At 47.3% G+C, this 26,531-nt stretch overlaps 1 protein-coding gene across 5 annotated transcripts in view; it reads right to left on the reverse strand.

Annotated features, from left to right (window-relative positions):
• The window catches only part of CDKL5 (cyclin dependent kinase like 5), a 423,438-nt gene that overhangs the window by 42,438 nt on the left and 354,469 nt on the right, over positions 1 to 26,531 (reverse strand). For 3 of the 5 annotated variants that reach the window (XM_088451639.1, XM_088451638.1, XM_088451642.1), the window contains 3 exons: positions 22,423 to 22,527; positions 6,537 to 6,642; positions 2,783 to 2,906 (listed from right to left, as the gene is read on the reverse strand). In XM_088451639.1, the coding sequence (XP_088307765.1) occupies positions 2,783 to 2,906; positions 6,537 to 6,642; positions 22,423 to 22,527 (335 nt within the window). The remainder of the gene's footprint in view (positions 1 to 2,782; positions 2,907 to 6,536; positions 6,643 to 22,422; positions 22,528 to 26,531) is intronic. The other 2 variants (XM_088451640.1, XM_088451641.1) reach the window with 2 other exon arrangements.

The raw sequence follows: 26,531 nt of genomic DNA on the forward strand, positions 1-26,531 counted from the left end.
AGGCACCCCTAGGGGGGAGAGTTAGGGTCAGGCACCACTGGGGTGGGGGGGTTAGGCACTAAGGGGTTAGGTTTATTTAGGCACGAAGGGGGGAAACAGGTTTAGGACTAATGGGGAGTGTTAGGGTGCGGGGTGGGGAGGTTAGTGTTTGGCTACAAGAAGGGAGGGTTAGGGGGAGAAGGGTGGAGGGTAAGTATACTTACCTGACCCCTGTCGGGATACCAACCATTGGCATGCCGCTGTCGGTATTGTGACAGGAGGCATCCCAACAGCCGGCATTACATACCCATTCCATTCAACACATAGCTGTAACATAGGAAAGCTTTTGGCTAAGATCAAATGTAGTACTGTCCTAGGAAGTGAGACCTTGGGGCATCATTCAGCTAGGATCGCACGCACCCAGACGATGCTAATTTATTCAAATGAATGCGAATGCACGGCGATCGCAGCACTATACAAAGAGGCACACCAGCCTTTAAAGCCACCCACTTCCCATTACATACGTCCGGAAGTCAGTGAAAAAATTGGTAACATCGGATCCATCCTGCATGCACAGTTGTGGTTGAGCTTGATCTGATTTGCACACTGTGAAAACTTCTTTTCACCATCTAGATCTCTGGCTCCATATGCCGTTGCAAGGGCTTAATTATGCACGCCCCTGTAACTGCGTTCAAACGCCCAGGCACACCTGCATTCCTGCACGCTGGCTCTGCATATCCGCTGCGTTCGCTTTCGCGATTGCAGTGGCTGATTCGTGCACTGTGGTGCATATGAATGCGCAGAACGCAAACATTGACTGGGTGCGTGCGAATGCAGACATGCGATCCAAGCTGAATGAGGCCCTTAGGGCATGATTCAGACCCGCTAGCTTGTTGCGGACGCTTGCATCCTGCATATGCAAATTTTCCAAATTGACGTCATGGGATGCAATCGCTCGTCAAGGCATTTTGCTGTGCGAGCATTCGCTCTGTGTATGCAGACGCCCATTAGAGTATGCAGAGACGCCCGCTAGCGCACGTCATCTCCAGGAAGTGTCTTTAAACATTGGTACATTGAGCACCACTTGCGGTTGCCTTACCCTACGGCAATCACTGCGAGGACTTCAGTGTAAAAAACAGGCAAGTGACATGGACTATGATGCTGCCTGTTAATTATGCACGCCTTAAAAACGACATTGAAACACTCAAGCACGCCTGTGTTCGCACCTCCACTCCCCCATTTTTAATGGACTGCCCATGTTACCACCCACAAACGGCCTCTGCTGTCACTCATTACACTGGGCTGGCTTTGCTGGGCGAGCGAGCGATTTGTGATCGCACAGAGTAGTTCGTGCACGCGCAGAACGAATCGTGCGCATGCGCGTACGCAGACCGTCAGGCCGCTTGCAAGCGCACAGTGCTTGTGACCGGGTCTAAATCGGGCCCTTAGGGCCTGATTCAGACCCACTCGCAAGCGGCTGTTCGCTCGCAAGTGGGTCGATGTTGTGCACTGCGCATGCGCACGACGGCGGGAGCTCCGTCGTGCGCATGCGCCAGATGCGACGAGCGAAGGACTTTCCTTCGCTCGTGTCTGATCAAAGGGGGCGTGCTGTCGATGTTGATTGACAGCACGCCCCTTTGGTGGGCGTGCCGGGGGCGTGCCTCCCTGATGGGTGCGTTCCCAAGGGAACGCCTACCGTCAGAAGCCGGCCCACTGACATCACTAGTGATGTCAGTGGGAGTGATTTTGGCTCTGATAGAGCCAAAATCACTCCGGGCCTTGCGGTTGAAGAACTCAACAGCAGGCTCCGGCTCGCAGTGGCGATGGTCGCGATGGTCAAGACCATCGCGGCCATCAAACTGCACGCTCGTATAGGCTGTGGGTGGTGACCCACAGCTATACGAGCGTCCAGGAGGACGCTCCATAATTATGGAGGGCGGCCCTCATTCAGAGCGTGCGCTCTGCTCAGAGCGTACTGCTCTGAATGAGGGCCTTAGTCCCTTAGGTTTAGCCCAGAATGTTAGGGATGCAGCTTTCCTCCTTTCAAGAGAGCCTAAAGGTTCAGGTCCCAGAGCACTTTACACTTTTTGTGCTGGGCGAGGCTGATTGCACACATCTCTGGGTTTTTTTTTTTTGTTAAATTGAGTAAATTTTTATTGGTTTATAGAAATACATTAACAAATAACCAAACAAAATAAATAATAAAAAATATATAATAAAAAAATAAAATAATAACATATATATATATATATATATATAATTATATACATATACATACACACACACACACATACATACATATACATACATATACACATAAATACATAATCAAATAACAGTATCTGGAATATAAAACCTAGATCTACAAACTGCATCCCAGATCTATTGCTTATAAAAAACATAATATTAATGTGTATACCAAAACAATAAACATAGATATATATATATATATACATATATATATATATACACATATATATACATATATATATACAAATAAAACATATATAAAAAATAAAATAAAAAAAAGAAAAAAGAATGCTTTGATTTTGACCCGAATAAGCATGTAAAACACATCGGGGGATATGCATGGAAACTGGTGCAAGGAAAAAATGTAGCATTCTAATTCCATCATTTCTTCCAGTTTTACGGAATGAAAGCAAACATCTGCTACATTGCTGTGGGTGATACCACATATAAATGCGCACCACGCATAAAAGCATTCACACTACTGGACTTGAGTCTAGTTGCAGTAACAATTCTAAAAAACTACATACAGTGAGAAATGTACAGTTGTGCTCACCAGGGATCGAAAGTAGTTTGTCTCTTCGAGTGATTTGTTCCTGCGCTGCTGTCAATTGGGTGTGAAGAACTGCGATTTGACACACTATTTTCATGAAATGTTCCCTCTGGACGAGGTGATGGAACTGAGCAAATCAAAAAATATTGTTACGTACTTCAAGAGCAAACACACAAATTAAAAATACTGTCCTAACGATATTTAATGGTCCAAATGAAAGTTAAGATGTTACAAGACTCTGGGGCCTGTTTATCAAATAATATTTGCGGGATACCCGCAAATTTGAAATATCCCTCTAATGCAGTCATTAGCAATCATTTCACCTCTTACACATCACATCGCGCATGATTAATGATACATGTAGGTGATCAGTAATTTCTTATTGCCGCGATCAGTGGTGTTAAGAAATCATAGTTATCGTGTCTACAACATGATACAGAGTCTGTTATCAAAGCGGCATTACAAAGCAGGAAGCGGGGCTACGATGACGCGATTCGGCGCAAATCGTGTTGTCTCACCCCCGGACTGCCCACTGGCACGTGAGGTCGTGGGGGATTGCGGGGGGCCAGCGGCCGTTCCTGGGGACTTGACTACTCTTGCGGGGTGCCGGAAGGGGGAGGCTCTCGGCAGTCCCGGGAGAGTAAACAAGTATGGTTATTTATTATTCTATAGGGGGCTCTACTAGTAATTTATTCAGCTAAAGTGGCCCACTACTAGTTATTTATTATTCTATAAGGGGCTCTACTAGTAATTTATTAATCTAAAGGGGGACACTACTAGTTAATTATTATTATTAATAGTACACTAAGGGGTAAATTTACTAAGGATCGAGTCTGGGAGAGTGTGCTTTTTTTTAAACTCGATTAGCTTCACCGAAACTCGGGTGATTTGAAGCTCCTGAGACTCGCAAATTTACAAAGAAGGGAGTTTAGCTGACAGTGAGATGGCCGATGGTGAAGCAGAACGAGATTTCTCTCCCGAGTAGCAGGTTTCACAGGAGATTTCTCCCCTGAGTAGCAGGGTTTGCAGGAGATGACTCACCCGAGATTGCAGTGTCTTCTCTCTGCAAAACTCTCCCGAGCAAGCAGCCTGCACATATCAGTGAGATATGTGTAAGCTGCTTGTGTTGTATCTGTAAAAAAACGGGTTAAAAGTTTAAAAACAAAATTACACACACAGTGATTAGTAAAGCTTTATTGCATACACCTACCCATACTTACCTATACCAGATTTCATACTCAACTATATCCTGGCGCAGTATCCCCGGGTCTTGGCAAAACAAAAAAACGACTTACCCGACCAGACGGACCCAGGATCTGTATGCATGTTGCCACATATACAGATCCCTCGCGAATGCCAGCTAACGGGACTGCACAGGCTTTGCAGTCCCGCCAGCCAATCAGCAGCTGCGCTAACTGTAGAGCGGCCGGTGATTGGCTCCGGCTGCTGACAATTCCCACGTGGTATAGGTAAGTTTGTGTGAATGGGTAGGTTTATGTAATAAAGCTTTACTAATCACGGTGTGTGTGTTTTGTCTTTATTTAACTATTTATTTTACAGTGGGGGTACAGGTGCCGCCCGTCTGCTGGCACTTGTAGTTCCACAAGTGCCAAAGGGCAGGCATGCTGGCACCTGTAGACCCACTGTAAAATACAATAGTTTACTTACATTTCCCCACTTTATCATCCCCATACCCAACACTCCAGGGGTGCGGGGAAGAGCCCCGGGTTTCAGACCAAGCCTGGGGATAAGGGAGAGGGGGGACCCCTTTTTTGGGGGTTCCCCACCTCCCCTGAGATCCCCGGCTTGGCCTGATCGGCCCGGGCTGATAATGCTTTGGCCCCAGAGCCCCGGTGAAGGGTCTCCGGGCTGTGGCATTACAGCCTGGCCGTTTTGGTCCCCCCCTCGTATATTTAAAACCAGGACTGGCCCTGCAACCTGGTGTTGGTTTCTAAATTACGGTGGAAGCCTACACATTTTGTTCCCCGTAATTTTAGAAACCAGGGGCCTGGTTAGGCTTTGGGGGGGGGGCCCCTATGTCATTTTTTTTCAGATACAGGTTGAGTCTCCCATATCCAAATATTCCGAAATACGGAACATTCCGAAACACAGAATAATTTTGGCATGAGTGAGTTAATGAAACCTTTGATTTTTGATGGTTCAATGTACATGTACACAAACTTTGTATAAGGCACAAATTATTATAAAATTTTGTATAAAATTACCTTCAGACTGTGTGTATAAGGTGTATATGAAACATAACTGAATTTAATTTCTGTACACAAACTTTGCTTGAGCAACAAAATTATTGAAAATATTGTATATGATTACCTGCAGGCTGTGTGTATAAGGTGTATATAACACATTAATGCATTCTGTGTGTATATTGGGGTCCCATTCCCAAGATATTTCATTATGATATGCAATTATTCCAAAATACGGAATATTCCGTTATCCAAAATACCCCTGGCCCCAAGCATTTTGGATATGGGAGACTCAACCTGTATTTAAATTTATTTTCTATATTTACAGGCAGAAACATACATGGATCATGTATTTTTTTCACGAGTTTTTACAGGAGAGTTTGCTAACTCTCCAGTATTTTCCCATAGCAAAGGCAATCTCCGGAGTTTGACAATAGTAAATTTGAGAGTGGGAAAAAATGCCCAAACTCTCCAGAGGTTGCAAACTCTCCCAAACTCTCAGCTTAGTAAATTTACCCCTAATAGTTATTTATTATCCTGAAGGAGGCACTACTAGGATACTTGCCTACACTCCCGAAATGCCAAGGAGACCCTTAATTGCAGGGATTTATCCCAGATTACTGTGAGAGTAGGAAACACCCCCGGATATAGGCCCTGATTCAGAGCCGGACGCTCTGACCAGAACGCTCGCTCTGAATCAGGGCCCACCTCCATAAATATGGAGCGTCCTCCTGGACGCTCGTATAGCTGTGGGTCACCACCCACAGCATATACGAGCGTGCAGGATGATGGTCGCGATGGTCTTGACCATCGCGACCATCGCCACTGCAAGCAGAAGCCTGCGGTTGAGTTTCTCAACCGCAAGGCCAGAGCCAAAATCACTCCCACTGACATCACTAGTGATGTCAGTGGGGCCGGCTTCTGACGGTAGGCGTTCCCTTGGGAACGCCTCCGTCTCGCAGGCACGCCTCCGGCACGCCCACCAAATGGGGCGTGCTGTCAATCAACATCGACAGCACGCCCCCTTTGATCAGACACTACAAGCGAAGGAAAGTCCTTCGCTCGTCGCGTCTCGCGCATGCGCACGACGGAGCTACCTCCGTCGTGCGCATGCGCAGTGCAGACCATCGACCCACTTGCGAGCGGACAGCCGCTCGCGAGTGGGTCTGAATCAGGCCCATAGTGCAGTACGGTATTTGATTACACGATTAACTGTTCGATTAATGATTAATTCAAAAAATCTAGATATGGATGTATGCTTACTCATATAAGGTGTCTGACTCTACAAAAGCCCAATATACAGTGCATGTACAAAACATAGTATGCCTGCATTTAAATACTAGAATGTAATTCAATTAGCTAAGAAAGAGTTTAGGCATTTCTGATGATAAATACAGACATCTGAAAATGTCTACGTGCCCTCAGCTTCATATACACCGTATATACTACTAAGTGACAACAAACCTAGAATGTGTGTCTGTAATAACACATTTCCCTGCACTGTTTATACAGTAAGCATAATAATGAATAGCAGTAGAGACTAGCAGTTTTACCTCTGTAGAAGCTGCCAACCCTTCTAGGGACTGTGTCACTGTACATATGGCGATTTTCTTTAGAGGAGGCCCCATCATCTGGATGCATGTCATGATAAGGTCCTCCCTGATTAAATCCAAAACAGAACACAGTTATCACTAATGGTATATCCTTTCAGATGTCATGCCCTTCAACAATTTCTATACAAATAACAATAAGGTTTAAAGTTGTATGCAGAGAAAACACTTTGGATGCATTCAGGATTAGAAGAAAAAGATTCCTTTTTCTTTTTTTTGGAAAAGAGCAATTGGGCAAACCATGTTCCTATGCAAGGGGTGCAACTAAATCTATTTCTTCTTGCATTCAGGGAAAATACTGGCTGCTTTTGCATGCAGCACACAAATACCGGATATTGTTATGTTCACACTGCAATTTAGAGTTCAGCTGGAGTACGCTCCCGGCTCTAAATCTCTCTGCACATTTGTATCCGCCCCGCTTGCAGGCAACATGGTTTCACCAAAGCGCAATTTTTTATTCTTTTTTTGTTTTGCTCCAAGCACTAAATCAGCCCCCTTGTATTCAAAGCAACGAAAATATTTCATTAGGGACACTAAATTGTTTCAATAGTAACATTATCTTTGATAACAGACTCTGGGTATTTTTAAGTGCTCTGAAAAAAAAAAAAAATCTTAACATGTCATGTACTAACACTTGTGCATATCCACAATTGGTCCATTAGATTAGCTGGCTTAATTGAGTTATGTTAACTACAGTATAAATACTAATGGTTTATTTTCATCCTGGGGGTATGGTGCAACCTAGACAACTATTTAGGGATGGAGGACAGTGAAAAAGATTTGCATATTAATGTTCTACTAAAATATATTTATTTTCATTGCTTAGCAAAAAGACTACACTAACAAAGTGGAATAGAGTAACATGCATATACAGCATCAGCTGTCATATAAGTTAATGTACAAATCCTTTTAGAACATTTAATAACTATGAGTCTCTGATAGTAATTAATCTTCATTAAATATGAAAACACAATTAAATTGAACTAATGGTGAGTTCCGGTGCTGACAGCAGAACTAGGGGGGACGTGTTGGTCTGTGCCACACTAATGCTGGCCATACACGGTGCGATTTGTAATCGTATCTGATGAAGCATACGATTTCCCTTGAAAAATCTTCCCTTCAGATTCTATACGATTGGTATTTAAAATGCAACGATTCCACATAAGACCATACGATTCGAGCTATCGTACACTATTTGAAATGGTGGCGGGGAGTGGCCAGGGACATCACAGATCCTACATCGGATCGCAGATGAACAAAAGTACATACGATGTGTGTCACATCGTACACGATCGGTTGAGATCTCTCTGCAAAACCATCTGATCTGCGATCCAACTAAAGGATGGCGGGGACGCGCATCGGGGTCGCAGGACACACAAAACACACCTATTTTCATATGATTGGTCTGTACAACCCGTTGAAACTGTCCATATCAGTAAAAAATCGGACCGTGTATGGGCACCATTACACGTCTCACTTCATTGTAGAGGTGAAGACACAACTGATGTGTCACACAATGCAACACTTTTGTCCTGTTATTTGTTTAAAACACATGTACTCACACTCGGTCCTCAGGACTCCATACAGTGCATGTTTTCCAGGTCTCCTCGCTGGATCACAAGTGAAATAATTAGCTCCACCTGTGTATCTTTTACAATGTGTCAGTGAGTAATGATTACACCTGTGCACCTGCTGGGTGACCTGGAAACGTGAACTGTTTGGGGTCCTGGGGACAGAGTTTGAGAACCACTGATCTAAAACCATTGTGTTCCATCTGTATTTCTGTTTAGCGTATTCAACAGTATTTTTTCCGTTTCATTATAATGGAAAATTTGGTTGTATGGACTGTCTTGATCTGTCCAATTTCACCACCCACCTCAAGACAGTTGCAGCTACCAGGGGGGTTAAATGAGGTAGGTCACCTGTGAAGCTCTAAAGCAGGGCTAGGCATCGTTTACCTGTTTGGGTGTCAGACGTTCAACATTACAAGCCAGAAATGTTTCTGGAGTGCTACCAGGGCCGGATTAAGGCGGGGGGAGGGCGTGGGACAACAGGTGCGTTCGTCCCTGGCCCCCCACACCCGGAGGGGCCCCCACTAGGAGTGGTGCAGCCGGTGGCTTGCACCAGGGTCCGCTCTCTGCGCCCGCCGCTAGTGTAGACCGCAGTGAGCGCAGTCCACACTACCCAGAGACAAACACACAGCCAGTGGCTGCGGCTGTATGTTTGTTATAGCAGCCGATGAGAGTCAGACAGACTCTCATTGGCTGCTGCATCAACGGAGGGAACTGACTGGAGCTCACTCATGAGTTCCGCCTTCCGGCTCCCGCCCGCAGCGTGTGATGGGAAAGACATCGTAGTGCAAGAGAAGAGCCGGGACGCGGAGCGGACAGCGGCGGTCGCGTCAGGAGTGGGGATTCAGGTAAGTTTCCTTTTTTGTATGTATGTAAGGGGCACTGTATAGGGGGGACTGCTACAGGGGTCACTGTATACGGGGGTCGCTTCATGAGGGCACTGTATAGGGGGGTCGCTTCATGGGTGCACTGTATAGGGGGGCCGCTACATGGGGGCACTGTATATGGGCGGGGGGCGCTACTAGGGACAATGCATAGGGGAGACTACTACTGGGGGCAATGCATAGTGGGAACAACTACTGGGGTCACTGTATACGGGGGGACTACTACAGGGGGCAATGCATAGGGGGGACTACTACTGGGGGCACTATATAAGGGGCACTGCATAGGAGGGGACCACTACTGGAGGCATTATATAAGGGGTACTGCATAGGGGGCACTGCATAGGTGGGACTACTACAGGGGGCACTGCATAGGGGGGACCATTACTTGGGGTACTGCATAAGGGGCACTGCTACTGGGGACATTGCATAAGGGGCACTACTACAGTGGGCATTGCAAGAGAGGCATTACTACTAGGGGCATTAAGGTGAATAGAAGGAAAAAAAAGGAACATTTTTTTTCCCAGGGCTACAAGAAACGGTGGTATATAGGGGCCCCCACAAGTTTGTTGCCCAGGGCCCCCCACAGACCTTAATCCGGCCCTGTGTGCTACCACCATTACATGTTTTCCAACATATCCAAACATTTCCAAAAGTAATAAATAAGTACTGAAAATGTCAGTTGCTTCCCCGTCTTTCCTTTTTTGAGGTTAATTATCTCAGGTTATGCTGATCATTTGTAATCTGGAGACTGTGTGCAGGAATAACTGTGGCAGGGTTCACTCACCAAAGGCCCAGGCTTCGCTGGGTATGCAGACCACGCTTGTTTTCCATGGTTTGGACACATCAAACAAGTTTCCTCTGTGAGGGAAGGAGGTAGAGTAGGAGGGGAGAAACCTAGCAGGAGAGGGCCTCTCCCTGATGGTGCCTCTCTAAACGTCTTCAAGAGTGACTCACTAGTGCCAATTGTTGCCTATCCATGCCCCAATGCGACTCCCTAGGGTGAGCTTGATGAAAAAAAAGAACCCTCCCATGGAGCAGAATTGATGTACCTGGCTATACATGGTGATTTCCTTTACTAAACTAGCAGATTTAGACCAATTTAACCTCAAATTGCTGCAAATGTGACCCCTCAGATATTAGACACATGGGAAATCTCAGGCCATAAATTTTGCTCTCCAGGAGAGTTCCCCGATGGGAGATGCAGCTGATTGTAGTGGAGTGGCAAGGCTGGGCGCTTCTCATCAACAATGATGCAAAGAGGGACAGAGATGGTGGGTGAGATTTAGGTAGGTGACCTACTCATCCTGAAGTCTGTGGTAGTCCCCCTCTCCACCCCGTAAGTGCAAAAAAATATATATTAAGTGTTTTTTTTTTCTGTTTGTGTGCGTTACCCACACTTATCAGCAACTTAGCTGCGCAGGGGTGCTGCCTGTGTTGTTTATCAAAGGGCTGCTGCCTCGTTCAGGGGTGTTCGCCCCCCAAGTTTTGTTTCTGTGTGTGTGTGCACGCATTAGCCACACTTATCAGCAATGTAGCTGTCAGGGGTGCTGCCTGTATCGTTTATCAAGGGACTGCTGCCTCATTCAGGGGTGCTCTCTCCCCCAAGTGCAAAAACAAATAATATTAAGTGTTTTTTTCTGTGTGTGCACGTTAGCCACACTTATCAGCAACGTAGCTGCACAGGGGTGCTGTCTGTGTCGTTAATCAAGGGATTGCTGTCGTCCATCCAGGGATTGCTGTGTCCATCAAGGGCAGGGGGTTCTGTGCCTATCCAGGGTCTGCTGTCTCCATCCAGGGGTTGCTGTGTCCATCCATTGACACTGTTAGTGGAAACGCAGTGTATTCGTAAAAAATATTGTCACACTGTAAGTGCAAAACGCAGTGTATTCGTAAAAAAATTTGTCACACTGTAAATGGTAACGCAGTGTGTTATTCTTTTCTTATTCATAAAGAAATCTGGTGACACTGTAAGTGGAAACTTCACAATTTTACAATTTAATAACAAAGTTAGCAATAAAAAAATGCAACTTTTCACTTCTTTCCTCAGTCATGAATAAATGATTAGTCTACACGCCGACTACAAGACCACAACAAAGTGCTAAAAAAAGTGCATTATGTATTAAACATAATGACATCACAAACGCCTCAGCTGAGGTTCACATAAACATATTTTCAAAAGGTGAAAATAGAGGATATAGTTTAAAAAATTGAATAAAGCAGCTAAAACTGCATTCTCTGATTAGTGTCCCTACTTCCTACCCATGGCCCCTCTACCTGAATTTCAGCAAGTCAGAGGGGCAACTCCATTCAAACCGTATTCCAGAGTGCAGCTGCTCCTCCTGTAGCCCAGGTCAGAAGATATGTAGGGGTGTGTGGTGATATGGACTAAAATGGAGCTCACATCCACTAAAGTGGACAATGAATCCCCAATCTAACAGGGAGCGCAGCTGTAATTTATACACAACACAGAATGGGATGACGATATAGGCTTGGGTGCTGGTAGAATCTGGGGTGATGTATACATCATCTTCTTCACACAATATTAATTTGTCCCCGTTGGAATCCACCATTACAGGTGCCTCTGTAATTTTTGCACGTAATTGATGGTAAAGGTCTTTCTCATAGAATTTGTAGTTCATTTTGATGGACATAATTTTTTCCACATTTTGAGGAAGTAGTCTCAGGCCGATCACTGACAAGCTTCCAGGCTGTGCTGAAAACTCTGAGTACACATTGGAGGGTGGGCAGCTCAAGTAAAGCAAAGCCAGTTTGTGCAAGGGCCTCCAAATTACCTTTTTTTCCTGCCAGTAGTCAAATGGACTGTGTGATGCCTATTTGGATGCTATCGTTAAACATTCTTAAATAGTCCGCAACCATTCTATGAATGGTGACCGTATGAGATGGAGTCACGGTAGAGGTGTCATTAATTGTAGGCAATTCTGACCCGACCAGATGTCAAAACTTAGTTGTGTGGACTCAACTGCATCACCAGTGGGTGTTTTGAAAGTTTAAATTTTCTCAGCAGATGCACTTGCTGGAGAAACTGAAGGAGAAGCCATCGCAGCATCACGTGCCACTTGAGCTCTTCAAATCTGTGTACATTGGGAGGAAGAAACAACGACTTCATCCCTTTGGGATGAAAATCCATTCCCAGCAGCAGGCATGGTGCTCACGGATTCTCAAGAAAGACACAAAGTAAGACTTAAAATTTAAATATGAAATCTTGCATTTGCTCTGTTCCACTTGTCCACATATCTGTGCTGGTTAAGTGGACAGTGGGTACAACGGCAGTTTGAAGGCCACTAAGCAACTATGTTTTTTTAATGTCCCTGTACAGGTTGGGAAAAAGTTTCAAGTGGAATCTTCGAAAAGGATTATTTAACAGTCAATTGTTTTGGAAAGCACTCTTCCTGGTCCCCTTCTGGGATGAAAATCCACTCCTAGCAGCGGAAGCAGGCACAGGATTCTCAAGAAAGACAAAACATAAGACCTTAAACCTGAAATCTTTAATTTGCTCTGTTCTGCTTGTCCACTGGTGGACAGTGGGTATAACGGCAGTTTGGAGGCCGTTAACTATGTTTTTTTTAATGTCCCTGTACAGTGCTTTTCAAGTGGAATCTTTGCAAAGGATTTGTCACACGACTCGGATGGATTATGGATGCGGCCCGTATGTAGGGAGTTGGCTAGACCTATGCCTGAGGCGCGGAGTCTAATGTGTCGGTGGTATTCACCAGGAACCCTTGCAAGAAGGTATGGACTTGGCTGCGTCTGACACACAAGTCGCGGCCCTCAGGATAGGTTCCATTATACAGGTGCTGGAAAACTCTGGATGGAGTGAAGACCTATTGCTTAGTCGACAGGCCGGGTCAGAACCAAACAGACTAGACGGTACCAGGGAGCAGGCGAAAACAGGTCACAGGGATTAGCCGAAGTCAAAACCAGATATCAGATGCAGTACCAAGAGTCAGGCGAATTCAGGGTCACAAACGAAGCCAAGGTCAGAAACAGGTAATGGAATAACACAGGAAAGTTGGAGTAAGGTAAATGAGCATATACTGGAGCGTTCCCATAGACTTCCTTTTATAGGCAGGGCTACCCCAGTCACTTCCTGTGACATCACTAAGGGCGTGTGTATGGTCCTTTAAATTTAACACAGGTCGGCGCGCGCGCCCGTGGGGAGCCGCGGCCGCCTGCATCAGACTGAGGAGGGAGAGACAGAGACTAGCAGGGGATTCCGTTGATGCACCCCCCGCTGCCCCTCCCCAGACCAGCGCCGTCGGACCCAGTAAGCGGGTGCTGGAGTCCGGCGCGCTGTGACAGGATTATTTAACAGTCAATTGTTTTGGAGAGCACTACTAGAAGTCTTCCTGGTCCCCTTCTGGGATGAAAATCCACTCCCAGCAGCAGCCATGGCGCTCAAGGATTCTTCTGGGGCAAGGACTATTGTGAAAGAGTAAAATATTTTTTTGTAAATTCCTCCCTTCCCTTCTCCCTTATAAATTTACTTTGGAATAAAAAAATTTAATTAAATTTACTACCAATCAACCCTTCCTGTCCCTGCCTTCATCTACATACATACTCCCTCAGGTCTCTTGAATAATAAAAACATTTGTTGGAAGTTGAACGGCCACGTGTTTGTGCCGCCCACTGCTGCCGCTTATCTAAGTCAGCCAGCTAGCTTGATGTAAATTCTGGGCCTAATCTGGATGAAAACAATATTGTGAGCAGTGAGGTGGTCAAGACTCGACTGGAAACGAGTGGAAATAAATGTTATTGAGGTTAATAATACTGTAGGAACAAAAGTAGGCCCAAATTATGTGATTTTAGCTGTTTTTTATGATTTTGTAGAAAAAAATACAGATCCAAAACCAAAAAAACAAAACACGGAAGGGCGGCTTTGGCAAAACCAATCCAGATCCAAAACCAGAGGAGGGGTCGGCGCACATCTCTAGTGACCTACAGTATCTACCCTCTAATCAACGTGCCTTAATAAATTAAAATTTGCTATGTTATTTTGGTTAAAGCTAATAGAAAATATGAGATATGGTAAGAACTTACCTTTGTTATCTCTATTTCTACGAAGTCCATAGGGTTCCACAGGATACCTTGGGGTATAGGTGTGACGTCAGTCATCGGGCACCATAGATCTGGACTGCAGAGGCACTACATCGAGCTGCCCACGAAGGACCCACAGACCTAGTGGAATGAGCCTTCAAAGAAGGAGGAACCGGCAGACTTTCATGAAGATAAGCTTCAGAAATAGCCATACGGATCCAGGCTGCCAAAGTTTGCTTTGAAGCAGGCCAACCCTTTTTACGGAAGCCATAGAGGACAAACAAGGCATCCGACTTCCTAAACGAAGAAGTGCGGTCAACATAAGTCCTTAAGGCCCGCACAACATCCAAAGTGGCCTCACCCACTGAAAGACCAGGTGAGTTAAAGGCCGGAACAACTATTTCCTCGTTAACATGAAACTGGGAAACAACTTTGGGAAGAAATTCAGGCCGAGTGCGGAGCACTGCCCTGTTCCCATGAAAAATCAAGAAAGGGGGTCTACAAGAGAGAGCCCCTAAATCCGAAACACGTCTGGCCGAAGCTATGGCCAGAAGGAAAACAGTCTTAGCTGTTAGCCATTTAAGATCCACTGAGCCCAGTGGTTCAAACGGCGGTCCCTGGAGAGCCCTCAGGACCACAGCCAAATCCCAAGGTGCCACAGGTGGAACAAAGGGCGGCTGAATGCGGAGAACACCTTGCATAAAGGTGCGCACATCCGGGATTGTAGCAATCCTACGGTGAAACCAGACAGACAGGGCCGAAACCTGTACCTTCAAAGAAGCAAGGCGAAGCCCATGATCTAGTCCCGCTTGTAGGAAGGCAAGTATCCTAGACAGAGGAAACTCCCGCAGTGCATAACCTCTCGGTCGACACCATTGGAAGAACGTACGCCACACGCGATGGTATATCCTCGCGGACGACAGTTTCCGAGCTCGCAACAAGGTACGCATCACAGAGCTGGAAAACCCCCTGGACCTCAACATGGCTGTCTCAACAGCCACGCCGTCAAAGACAGCCGAGCCAGGTCCGGGTGAAGACAAGGACCCTGCGACAGAAGGTCCGGTCGTAGCGGCAACCGCAGAGGACTGTCCACGGACAGACCCTGAAGGTCTGAGAACCAGTGCCGTCTGGGCCACGCGGGAGCTATCAACAGGAGCGTCCCTCCTTCCTGTTTGAATTTCCGGATTACCCGTGGAAGAAGGGAAACCGGAGGAAACAGGTATGCGAACCGGAACGTCCACCGGACGGACAGAGCATCCACCAGAGACGCCTCTTCGTCTCTTGTGCGAGACCCGTACATCGGCAACTTGTTGTTGTGCCGGGACGCCATGAGGTCGATCTCTGGAAGACCCCACCTGTCCACCAGCAGTTGAAAAACGTCCGGGTGCAGGGACCATTCCCCCGGATGAACGTCCTGGCGACTTAGAAAGTCCGCCTCCCAATTTAGCACTCCCGGGATGAAGACCGCTGATATGGCCGGAAGATTGCGCTCCGCCCATACCAGGATCCGAGACACCTCTACGAGAGCCGCCCGACTTCGGGTTCCTCCTTGCCTGTTTATGTAGGCCACGGTGGTAGCGTTGTCCGACTGGACCTGCACCGGACGACCCTGGAGAACCCGATGTGCCTGCTGGAGAGCATTGAAGACCGCACGGAGTTCCAAGATATTTATTGGAAGCTCCGCTTCTGTCGGCGTCCACCTGCTCTGGAACAAGTATGGACCCGAAACTGCTCCCCAGCCCCGAAGACTGGCGTCCGTTGTCAACAGGACCCAATTTGGTACCCAGAACGGACGTCCCTTGCTGAGATCGGTCGTCTGCAACCACCAGGCAAGGGACAGGCGAACCTCCGGGGTGAGCACTATCGTCTGGGACTTTAGAGACTGAGGCAGCCCGTTCCACTTGGACAGGATCAGGTGCTGCAGAGGTCTGGAGTGAAACTGGGCATATTCCACCATGTCCAACACCGACACCATGGAGCCCAGTAACCTCATCGCCGAGTGTAGAGACACCCGGCAGCTGTGCAGACAACTGCGCACCCTTGACTGTAAAGCAGAGATCTTTTCCTCCGTCACAAAGATCCTTTGCTGTCCCAAGACCAATAAGGCTCCGAGGTGCAGAATCCGCCGAGACGGGATTAGAGTGGACTTCTGCCAGTTGATTAACCAGCCATGCCGTTGCAGCAGCGCAATGGTCAGGTCCAAGTGGCATAGAAGGAGCTCTGGAGATCCTGCCACTAATAACAGGTCGTCCAAGTACGGCAACATGCGGACTCCCTGCAGCCGCAGGGAAGCCGCCATGACCGCCATCATCTTGGTGAACACACGCGGTGCTGTCGCCAGGCCAAAAGGTAACGCCCGAAACTGAAAGAGGTCGCTGCGGATTGCAAACCTGAGGAACTGTTGATGGTGCAAAAGAATAGGGACATGCAGGTAAGCGTCCTGTATGTCCAATGACACCATGTAGTCCCCAGGTTCCAGCGCCAGAATGGTGGACCGTAGGGTCTCCATCCGAAACTTCGGCACCCGCAAAGACTTGTTGAGAGCTTTGAGGTTGAGAATCGGACGATACGACCCATTGGGTTTCTGCACCAAAAAAAGATTTGAATAGAAACCCTGGCCCCTCTGGGAGAATGGAACAGGCACTATAACTCCAGCCTGGAGCATAGTGTGCAAGACCTTCCGCAGCTCCGTGGCCTTGTTCCGGTCTGATGGTAGACCCGTGGTGAAGAATCGAGCCGGGGGTCTGTGCCGGAACGAGAGGGCGTACCTGTGGGAGACCACCTCGAGAACCCAAGTGTCTGTCGTGGTGACCGACCAACACCGGGCGAACTGCAGCAGGCGGCCTCCCACTTTGGGATCCCCCAACGGGAGGCCCGGACAGTCAGGCCGCAGGCTTGTCATCAGGCTTAGGGGCCGGACGTCTGGTACTCCATGCCTGCTTCCGGGGCTTGGCCGATTTTTTGGGGCCAGCCTGTCGGGGAAAAGACTGTGGTTTGGGCCTGCCCTGGGCCCTATAAGACCGAAAGGACGATGGTCCTGAACCAGAAGGAGCTGCGGCCGACGGGAGACATGCCGATTTGGCTGCCGCCAGCGTGGCCACAATCTTGTCCAGATCTGCACCGAAGAGAACTTCTCCGTTAAAGGGCAACGCCTCCAAACCCTTTTTGGAGTCAGCGTACGCCTTCCAGGATCGCAACCACAAGGTGCGACAAGCAGCCACCACTGCTGAAGAAATTCGAGACACCAGTGTACTAATGTCTAAGGCCGCCTCGTTGATATAAGTGGCCGAATCATGGAGATTACCAATCAACTCCGTTTGTTCGGCCGGACAGTCGGAATCAAAGGACGCCTCCAATGAATCCGCCCAGCGCTCCATCGCTCTGGCAACCCAGCAAATGGCCATAGCCGGCCGCGCTGCCCCCCCCCGCAAGGGAATAAGCGGACTTCAGGCAGATCTCCACCTTGCGGTCCGTAGCATCCTTAAGGGAGGACATGGATGGCATCGGCAATGTGGCACTACGGACAAGACGTGTCACATGAGAATCCACCTGTGGAGGGGATTCCCACTTAGCAAAATAATTATCCGCGAACGGATAAGCCACTGCCAGGTGCCTCTGCGGCTGGTATCGCTTGCCAGGCTGTTTCCACGCCTCCTCTAAATGGTCCATTAACAGACCCGAAAGAGGAAAGACTGTGGCGTCACCCTTCACATCCTTAAAAAAGGCATACTTGGATTTAGCAGCTGGGGGAACTTCGTCCTCAATCACCAAGGCTGTGCGGACTGCCCGAATAAGTCCAGGAATATATACCTTGGACCTAGCGTCAGCGTCCTTAGTATGGAGAGGTTCCTGATCATAAGGATCCAGAATCTCCCCATCATCAGACGTCCCTTCGTCATCCTCATAAGGAGCCGACAGAGACGCCACCGGCCGTTTATGCGGCCGCATCACAGTCTCCCCCTGCAACACATCCCACAAGTGCTGTACAGAACTCGTCAGGGAGTTAACCCACGCCGGCTCCTGAGAAACCGGGAGAGGGGAAATAGGGAGACTGCGGGGTACCACCAATTGTCTCGGGAAACCCTGCATGGGTGACGACACCACTGACTGCTGGGACAAACCCATCTGTGTAAACGCGGGCTGCGGAGCTAACTGGCCCACTAAGGTTGTAAGCGCCTGAGCGAAACAAGCCCAGGGCGGCTCCTGTACCGGTGCTGTAACCGTAATAGGCCGCGCCATCGAAAAACACTGCCGGCAGAGGCCCTCCGCGCTACCCTCCCCCTCCGCTAAAGGTACTTTACACGTAGTACACTGTAGCCGGAGAGGAAAATCACTTTCAGACATGATGGTACTAAGTATGTGACCCCTCTCACCAACTGTATTTTAAAGAGGTGAGAGACCACCCTGCAGCACCGCACCGCAAGGGCTTAGCAGAAAGAACAGGGACAGTAATAAAGCTGACAGTCAGAATAGAAGATACAGGCAGCAGCGCTAGCACAGTCACATACAATGCAAAGAAAATCAATTCCTGCACTAACCAGCGCTGATCACTCAACTACGCAGACACAGGGTCTGGTAGGACACAGCGCTGCATACACAGACCTGACCACAGCGGAGGAGAGGTATGCGGGGGGACCCAGACCAAGATGCTTCCTTCCAGGCTTCCAGCAGCGTTCACCATGCGTTCAGGAAGATGGCCGCCGAGGAGCAGAGAGGAGGCTGGCCTGGGGGAGGAGCGCTGCCACAGGGCCAGTCGGCAGAGTGCAGAGAGGGCTGTGTGCAGCGGGGGAGGCGCCGGCTGTGAGACAGGGAAGGCGCGCTCCCCTGGCATGCATTTAACCCCCGGGACACCGCAGCGCTACCGCGCTGCTGCGGTCCGCTGTCCCAGGGGGGTAGTGGAAGCGCAGGTTCTTACCTGGCTCCACGCTGCAGCCAGTCCCCAGGGAGCACCCTGCCTGGGGACTCTGGACCATGTAACAGCGGGGACCCACCGCGGGACCCCGCTGCTTACCTTGCTGTCCCCCTTGAATCCGGCCATGGTCTGGAACATCTGGGGTCACCGCTAGCTGTGACCCCAGATGCTCACCAGCATCCCCGGATCGGTACCGGCGTTCTGGTACCGGCGGGGGTGTAGGGAAGACAGCATGGACATCAGGACTGACTGTCCATGCTGTACATCCAGATGTGCAGCCACAGCTGCATGCAGAAAAGCTTCAGGGGCTCTTCTTAGCCCCCACTCCAACAGGTGCACCCGACTCCGAAAGGGCACCAAACTAAACTGAGGTGCCTTGGCTCGGGGGCGGGGTATAGGAGGGGGACCCTAGTGCATCCTGGGAGGCTGAAAGCTTAACTCTATGGTGCCCGATGACTGACGTCACACCTATACCCCAAGGTATCCTGTGGATACCCTATGGACCCTGAAGTAGAAATATGGATATCTACAGTTACATATGGTTTATTGTGGCAAAATACTGTTTGCAATTTACCTGCTTTGCTGTTACTACCTGCATAGTGGTGAAGCTTCATCTGGAATGTTTAGTAATCCCTCCACTGCAGCATTAATATAACAATATACCAGTGGTTTCAAACCTGGGTGCCGTGGAGCACTTACAAGAGTGCCATGGGTTGGTGGTCTAGGACCGAATCAAATTAGTTATGGTCCATGTGACAGGCAAAACCAGTGCTGGTGGCTGACAATCATAAAATATGTAGACATCAGAAGCACAACCCTGTCCCCCACCACATAACTGAGCCTAAGGATGACAGGGAAGGATGAGCCTAAGGATGACAGGTAAGCACAGTTTACTTAATTTTACAATTTTTGCTGAATTTCTCAGTTAGAAACTTTTGGCCTAGGGGCACCATGGAAAGTTTTAGAATCACTGCACCATACCAGTTCACTCAACTGGTACAGTAAAAGTAAATGATAAAGTCCAATTACACATACAAATATCATATCTGTACTCACGTCTTCATGACTAGGAATGAAGAACAGGAATATATTATGGGGTTCCGGACTATAGACAGACAGTAATTAGTTAGACAATGTCTAGATAGACACCAGATGTTAGACAGTTAATAGTTAGACAAGGATAAAAGTTCGACACAGACAAAAGTTAGACACACTAAAGTTAGACATGTAAAAAGGTCAATAGGTGCAAAAGATCGACAGGGTCAAAATTTCAACATGAAAAAGATCGACACAAAAATGGTCAAAACATTTTATTTATTTTTTTCTTAGGATTAGGGTTAGGGTTAGGCACTTACTGGAGGATTAGGGTTAGGCACTTACCCCCACGGTTAGGGTTAGGCACTTACCCAGGCGGTAAGGGTTAAGCATCAAGAGGCAGGGTTAGGGTTAGCCACCAAGGGGAGGGTTAGGGTGAAGATTAGGGCTAAAAACAAAAAAAATAATAATTGTTGACCATTTTTGTGTCGACCATTTTCATGTCGAACTTTTGACCCTGTCGACCTTTTGTACCTGTCGAACTTTTTACATGTCTAACTTTAATGTGTCTGACTTTTGTTTGTGTCTTTTTTCCTTGTCTAACTTTTGACTGTCTAACATCTGGTGTCTATCTAGAAATTGTCTAACTAATTACTGTCTGTCTATCTCTTATACCCATATGATGACTGTTCTGTAGTATGTGGTACAGGATGATGGCACTCGGGATCCTGGCTGTCAAAAACTTGACGCCGGCATCCCGACATGGTTAGGATACCAACACCTGTCGGTCGGTATCTTAGCCCTCTCGTCTCCCTAACCCTCCCTCCCGGTGCCTAAACCTAACCTCCCCCTTAGTGCCTAAACCTAACCTCCCCCTCCCGTACCCTAAACCTAACCCTTCCCCCTTAATGCCTAACTCTAACCCTCCCCCTGGTGCCTAACCCCTAACCCTCTCCCTAACCCCGCTACTTACCTTCGGGATGCTGGCGGTCGAGATGCTGGCGCCGGGATTCTGACAGGTGTCGGGATTCTGTTGCCAGTATTTTAAGAGCCGGCACCCACACGCCAGGATTTTGACCGCATCCCATTCTGTATATTTACATAATTTTACTACCTGTAGTAAAAATTCTCTCTGTAGTTTTGTATATTCTTTCAGTCAACTGATACAAGTTTCATTAGTAACTCTGTCTACAGTATCTCGGCAATTTTACAGTGCGCTAGCATCTGTTCTCACCTGGTATGAGATCGTTTCCTGCTGAGATCAGAGTTGATGCATTTTTTTTGCAAACCAAATACAGAGCATTTAAAGTTCACCTCTCATCTATATGCAATAGAGGCAGACATTTTGTGCTGAGATAAAGTCAACGGAAGTTACGAAACACTTTAAAGAACATTTGACTATTCTGCAGAAATGTAGGTTAGACTCCTGTAGTTAACATAGTAGAAATAAGAGAGGGACCCACTCAATTGTAGTAAACAAAATGCCACAACAGGTTACATATTAAAAAATAAAATCAGTATTAAAGACAATGAATCAAACATTTTCTAACTGCACAACAAGGCAAAGTACTTGTTTATGCTGCAGAGTGAGAAGGAACTAGTGATACTTGTCACTTGTGTATGGAATGTTCTCATCTTCAATTAGATTAGTCCAAAGACAACAATTCTTATTAGACAAAAAGTCGCTTTCTTACATTGTCACATAAAGCACAGCTATTGTTTTCCTTAGGACAGAGACGAGCACAGAAACATATTACAGAGGCACAAATACCTTGCAAAGCAAACAAGCGTTTATTGTCTTGCATGCAAATGATGGACGGGAAGACTACAAGTTAGAGTGGAATCTTCAACACCACAAGCTCATTTTATTTTTTTTAGATTATGAATATCCCCTCAAGTTTTTTTTTGGATGTACTGTCTAATTATCTCTATATTACACTAACACAACGATGTGTATCCTCCCAACCTCTTAGTTGTTTAAGGGTTTATTTTAAGGAGCTATTCCAGCAACAGCCTTAGTTAGATCAAATCATGGGGGAGCCAATTTAAGAAGGATCTTGGCAGTACATGTACCAAAGCAATACTCTTATCGCTATCGGTGTCTCAGGATGGCGATAGCAGGGGTAGGCATTAGAAAAATATACCAAATATAGTCAAATATATTTTCATTGCATCTTAATGAGTGCAGGTGTTCTGCATGTCCTTACCATATTGATGTATAATATTTCTGCCAGGGGAAACATAACAAAAAAAAAAATCAACTTTTCACTTTTTAATAAGGACTGGGATTTGAAGTTAAGTTTCAGTATTGCTATATTGCAATAATATTTTATTTTGGTTCTTAATAATAACATTACTTAGGTGATTCAGACCTCAGACTTTTGTCGCGTATGAAATGAAGTTGCGCCATCTCTGTTGGGCTCTTTAGCTACAGATCTTGAGTGGATGATCCCCTCTGATGGAGCTGGGTCAGCCTGCTAACAGTAAATAAAACACATGGGTTCGTACAGTGAAGCAAGACAGCACAAATATCTACTAAGGAACAAGTTTAGGTTAACAAAGTACAAACACACATTGCACGATGAGACACACAGATTGGTTTCACTCAGCAAGTAACAGCAAATAAATAAAAACAGTACAAGCGAAACAGATAGAAAAAGACAAATAATTATCCAATTAGTCATGTTAATAATGATTTCAGCAGAAAATATGACATGTCAAATTTATTAAAGGAGATAGGCAAAACTATGCATGCGATTAATGAAATGAAGTATTTGTTTAAGGTTTAGAATCTAGAGTCAGTTATGGAAATCAGCACCATGTTTTTGTAACTCTTAGTAACGAATTGGATGTTTTGGCCTTGATCACATGATGATTATATTTCCTGTGACTGCTTAGCACATTTATACACGAAGCAACCCAGAGCTTCTGATCATATTTATGCCTGATATTTAAAAGGTCAATGCTCTTATCAGCAAGACACGGCTAGTAAAAGCATTGACCTTTTAAATATCAGTAAAAAAAACCGCGATCAGAAGCGCCGGTTTTATAAACCGATACTTTGTGAATAAACCCCACAGTTTCCCAGGCTTCTTAGTTTTCACAATAACAGTAATGATTCTCAGTCACTCGCAAAAGCGCTCGCAGCAGCCTACAAACTCCTTCCATTGTGTACAACGTACGGCCAAATGTGCAAGGAATGAGATGCCTACTTTTAGCACCTGTGCACGCTATAATACCGATTAATACATCCTTATATGCCACCGTCAGTCGCACCATTATAACTAGCACCAGCCCTACGGCAGGTGCAGTTTCTCTGTCTGACTACGGCCTCCTATGATTGTGACTGTGCATCTGTGAATGCAGCCACTTGCACCTAAGACACTCCCATAATATGCCCACTGTGTGCAAAAGTAGCCACCTCCCAGTCTGCGCCTAGGAATGCCCAATACTTTTACGCCAGCTTTGTGATACCATCTGAATCTATTGCAACGCAGGCTTGCCTACCCTCCCGATTTGGCCGGGAGCCTCCCGATTTTCGGGTGCCGCTCCCGGCCCCCCGGAAAGGCAGGCAAGCCTCCCGGACGTTTGCGAACCTCCCGACCTCCCCCCTGAAAAAAACGGACACCCCCGCAGCGGGGGGCCCGATGACGCGATTCGCGCAGAATCGCGTCATCGTGGCCCCGCCCCCTGCTTCACAATGCTGAAAATAGCAGCATTGTGAAGAGGGGGCGGAGTCACGATGATGCGATCGTGCATCCCCGCCCCCGCCCCCAGTGTACCACCAAATGGCTGCCCCCACCCCCGGCTCCGCCCCCAATGGCCGGCCCCGCCCCCTGCTATTAGCCGACAATCAGCTCCCTCCCGGAAGGCTGGAGCTGTTTGTCGGCAAGTATGTTGCAACGGCACCTTTAAGTGTACACTCTGTAACGTTTGTTCCGCAGGGGTGTTCAGATATTTTTGCAATGATTTTCTAAAATATGTTACTTCTTAATAAAAGCCAAGGTTATTCTGTTTAATGTATTTTATGTTCAAATAGGAATTTGGATATAGAATCTAGATATTCTGGCATATAACAGACAAATATGTAACTTCACACAGCTGTACTAACAGTTACCCTACTGTATAAAGAGAGTGAGGAAACTGTCCATTATAGTGTACCTGTTCCTTATGTGGCTCGTAGGCAGCCATCAATATTCATGAGGATGAAGCCTAGCAATTCAATTGGCATCAGTGACAGCATTTGTGCCCAGTGAATTGGAACACCGTCTACAGGCAGAACACCAAGGAGCCAATTCATAGTGGACTGAACACCCATTTGCGGACTGTACCTTGCATGTTTTTGTACTGTGTATGCGCCACAACCAGATGAACACATATCAATCACATCTATAGTAGTGACTAAAGGGGCGTAACTGAGCTATAATAGGACTTTCTCACATAGACAAACTTCAGAGTGGATAGGTCAACGGCACTGTGGGCTATGAAGAGCTGGACATGTAAATATGTCTATGATTTACACACCTGGTATAGCGCTGCTGCAAGAGCGCTTTCATGATAATGACGACTATCAGACTATGAACAGGGGCCCTCTACACGCAAAGATGCATACAACTCTACATATAAGAGAAAACATACATTTAGTTCCGTGCACACAATGCTGATAGCATCAACCCCAAAGTGCCAGTGTGTCACTGTTCTGGGACTGCAAGTGTCTGCAACAGGACCCTAAAAAAGTAATTCCCAAATAATGTATGGCTTATGTGACAATAAGGGGCCCACAAAACATGCTCTGTGACCACACAATGGACCTCATTCAGAACCGCTCGCAAGCGCCTATGCGCTCGCAAGCGGGTCGATGGTGTTGCACTGTGCACGCGCCGAGTGCGCACAGCGCATGTGCAACCCCTGGAGCGAGAGAGAAATTCTCTCACTCCGGGGCTCGCTACAAAAGGGGCGGCTGTCGATGTTGATTGACAGCTCGCCCCGTTTTGTAGGCGTGGTGGGGGGGTGGCCAGACAAACGGAGGCGTTCCTGAAGGAAAGCCTGGCGTTTGTAGGCGGCCCTACTGACATCACCAGTGATGTCAGTAGGGAGCTTCCTTCTCTGTTAGAGCAGGAAGCTGCCTGGGGCTTGCGGTAGACGAGACCCGACCAAGGGTCCCGACCATCATGACCATCACCTAGTCACTGGTTAGCTTAGCGAGCGGCCAGTAGGCCGCCTTTCAAAAGAAAGTGGTCGCCCTCATTCAGAGCGAGCGCTCGCATTTTGCGAGCGGCTCTGAATGAGGTCCAATGTCCTCATCATAGCAAACTAAACTTGCTAATTACTAATGCAACTGCCTCAAAAACACGTGGTGCCATATGTTGTGGTTTGTAAAATAAAAACCAACACAATTCACCAGAAGGTTGCTACATTCTATTGTGATCATTTAATCGGAATATAGGCCTAATTTATAAAGTGCAAAATCCTCTTTCGAGTTGTTGTGCATCTCGATTTGCGGAATTTCACCTTGATTTCTAGAACAAGATGGCGGCATTTGTGGAAGATAAGTGGACAAACTGAGGGTATTCCTTGCAAAGGGAGGCAATCGGGAAGCCGACTGCCTAAATACCGGCAGCCGGCTTCCCGACTGTCTTATCCTGGCAAGGGTGAAATGCCGGGCGTCTAGATGTAGACGCCCGCATTTCCACGACGCCGGGAGACCGGCATCACGATCGTAGTGATGCCGGGCGCCGCGAGCGGACAGCCGCGGGGGGGGGGTTAGGTTTAGGGCTCCCGGGGGGGACTTTGGGTTAGGCACCCCCCCCGGGAGGGTTAGGGTTAGGCTAGGGGGAGGGAGGGTTAGGCACCCCCCCGGGAGACTTAGGTTTAGGCAACGGGGAAGGGGGTGGTTAGGGTTAGGCACTTAGAGGGGGGATTAGGGTTAGGCACTTGGGGGGAAGTTAGGGTTAGGCACCCCTAAGGAGGGTTAGGGTTAGGGGGGTTAGGTTAGTGGATACTTACCTATCCACGATCGGGATTTCCAGCGCTGTCGGGCTTCCGCTGCGTCGCACTCTGCTTCTGTCGGGCTGCCGCTGACGGGAATCGAACCGCCGGCCATGCGGCCGACGGTATTTCATACCAATTCCCTTGCAAAGTATGGTGTAGACTAAACTAATATTCTGGAGAAGCGCAAAAATTACATTCTTTGCAGAAATTATTCAAGTTATATGAAAGGGAGCATTGATTGCCGTGCAAAAGAGCGCCCAGACATTTCCGGGTCTCTTCCCATACATTTAATGGAATGCCTCTTCCATCTGCACTTGTGTTACTAAATGCACTTTCCCAGTGTAAAACAAAGCTTCAAATTCCACATGTTCAGTAATATACAGTATAATGTACAGAAATATCACTGACATACAGTAATAAAGGCATTCTAGATGTCCCTACTCCCCTCTCATTACTGGTTTTGATTTAAAAAACAAAAAAACGCTGCTTT

This window comes from Taudactylus pleione, unplaced genomic scaffold (assembly GCF_031769625.1).
Source record: "Taudactylus pleione unplaced genomic scaffold, aTauple2 ptg000026l, whole genome shotgun sequence".
Taxonomy (NCBI): domain Eukaryota; kingdom Metazoa; phylum Chordata; class Amphibia; order Anura; family Myobatrachidae; genus Taudactylus; species Taudactylus pleione.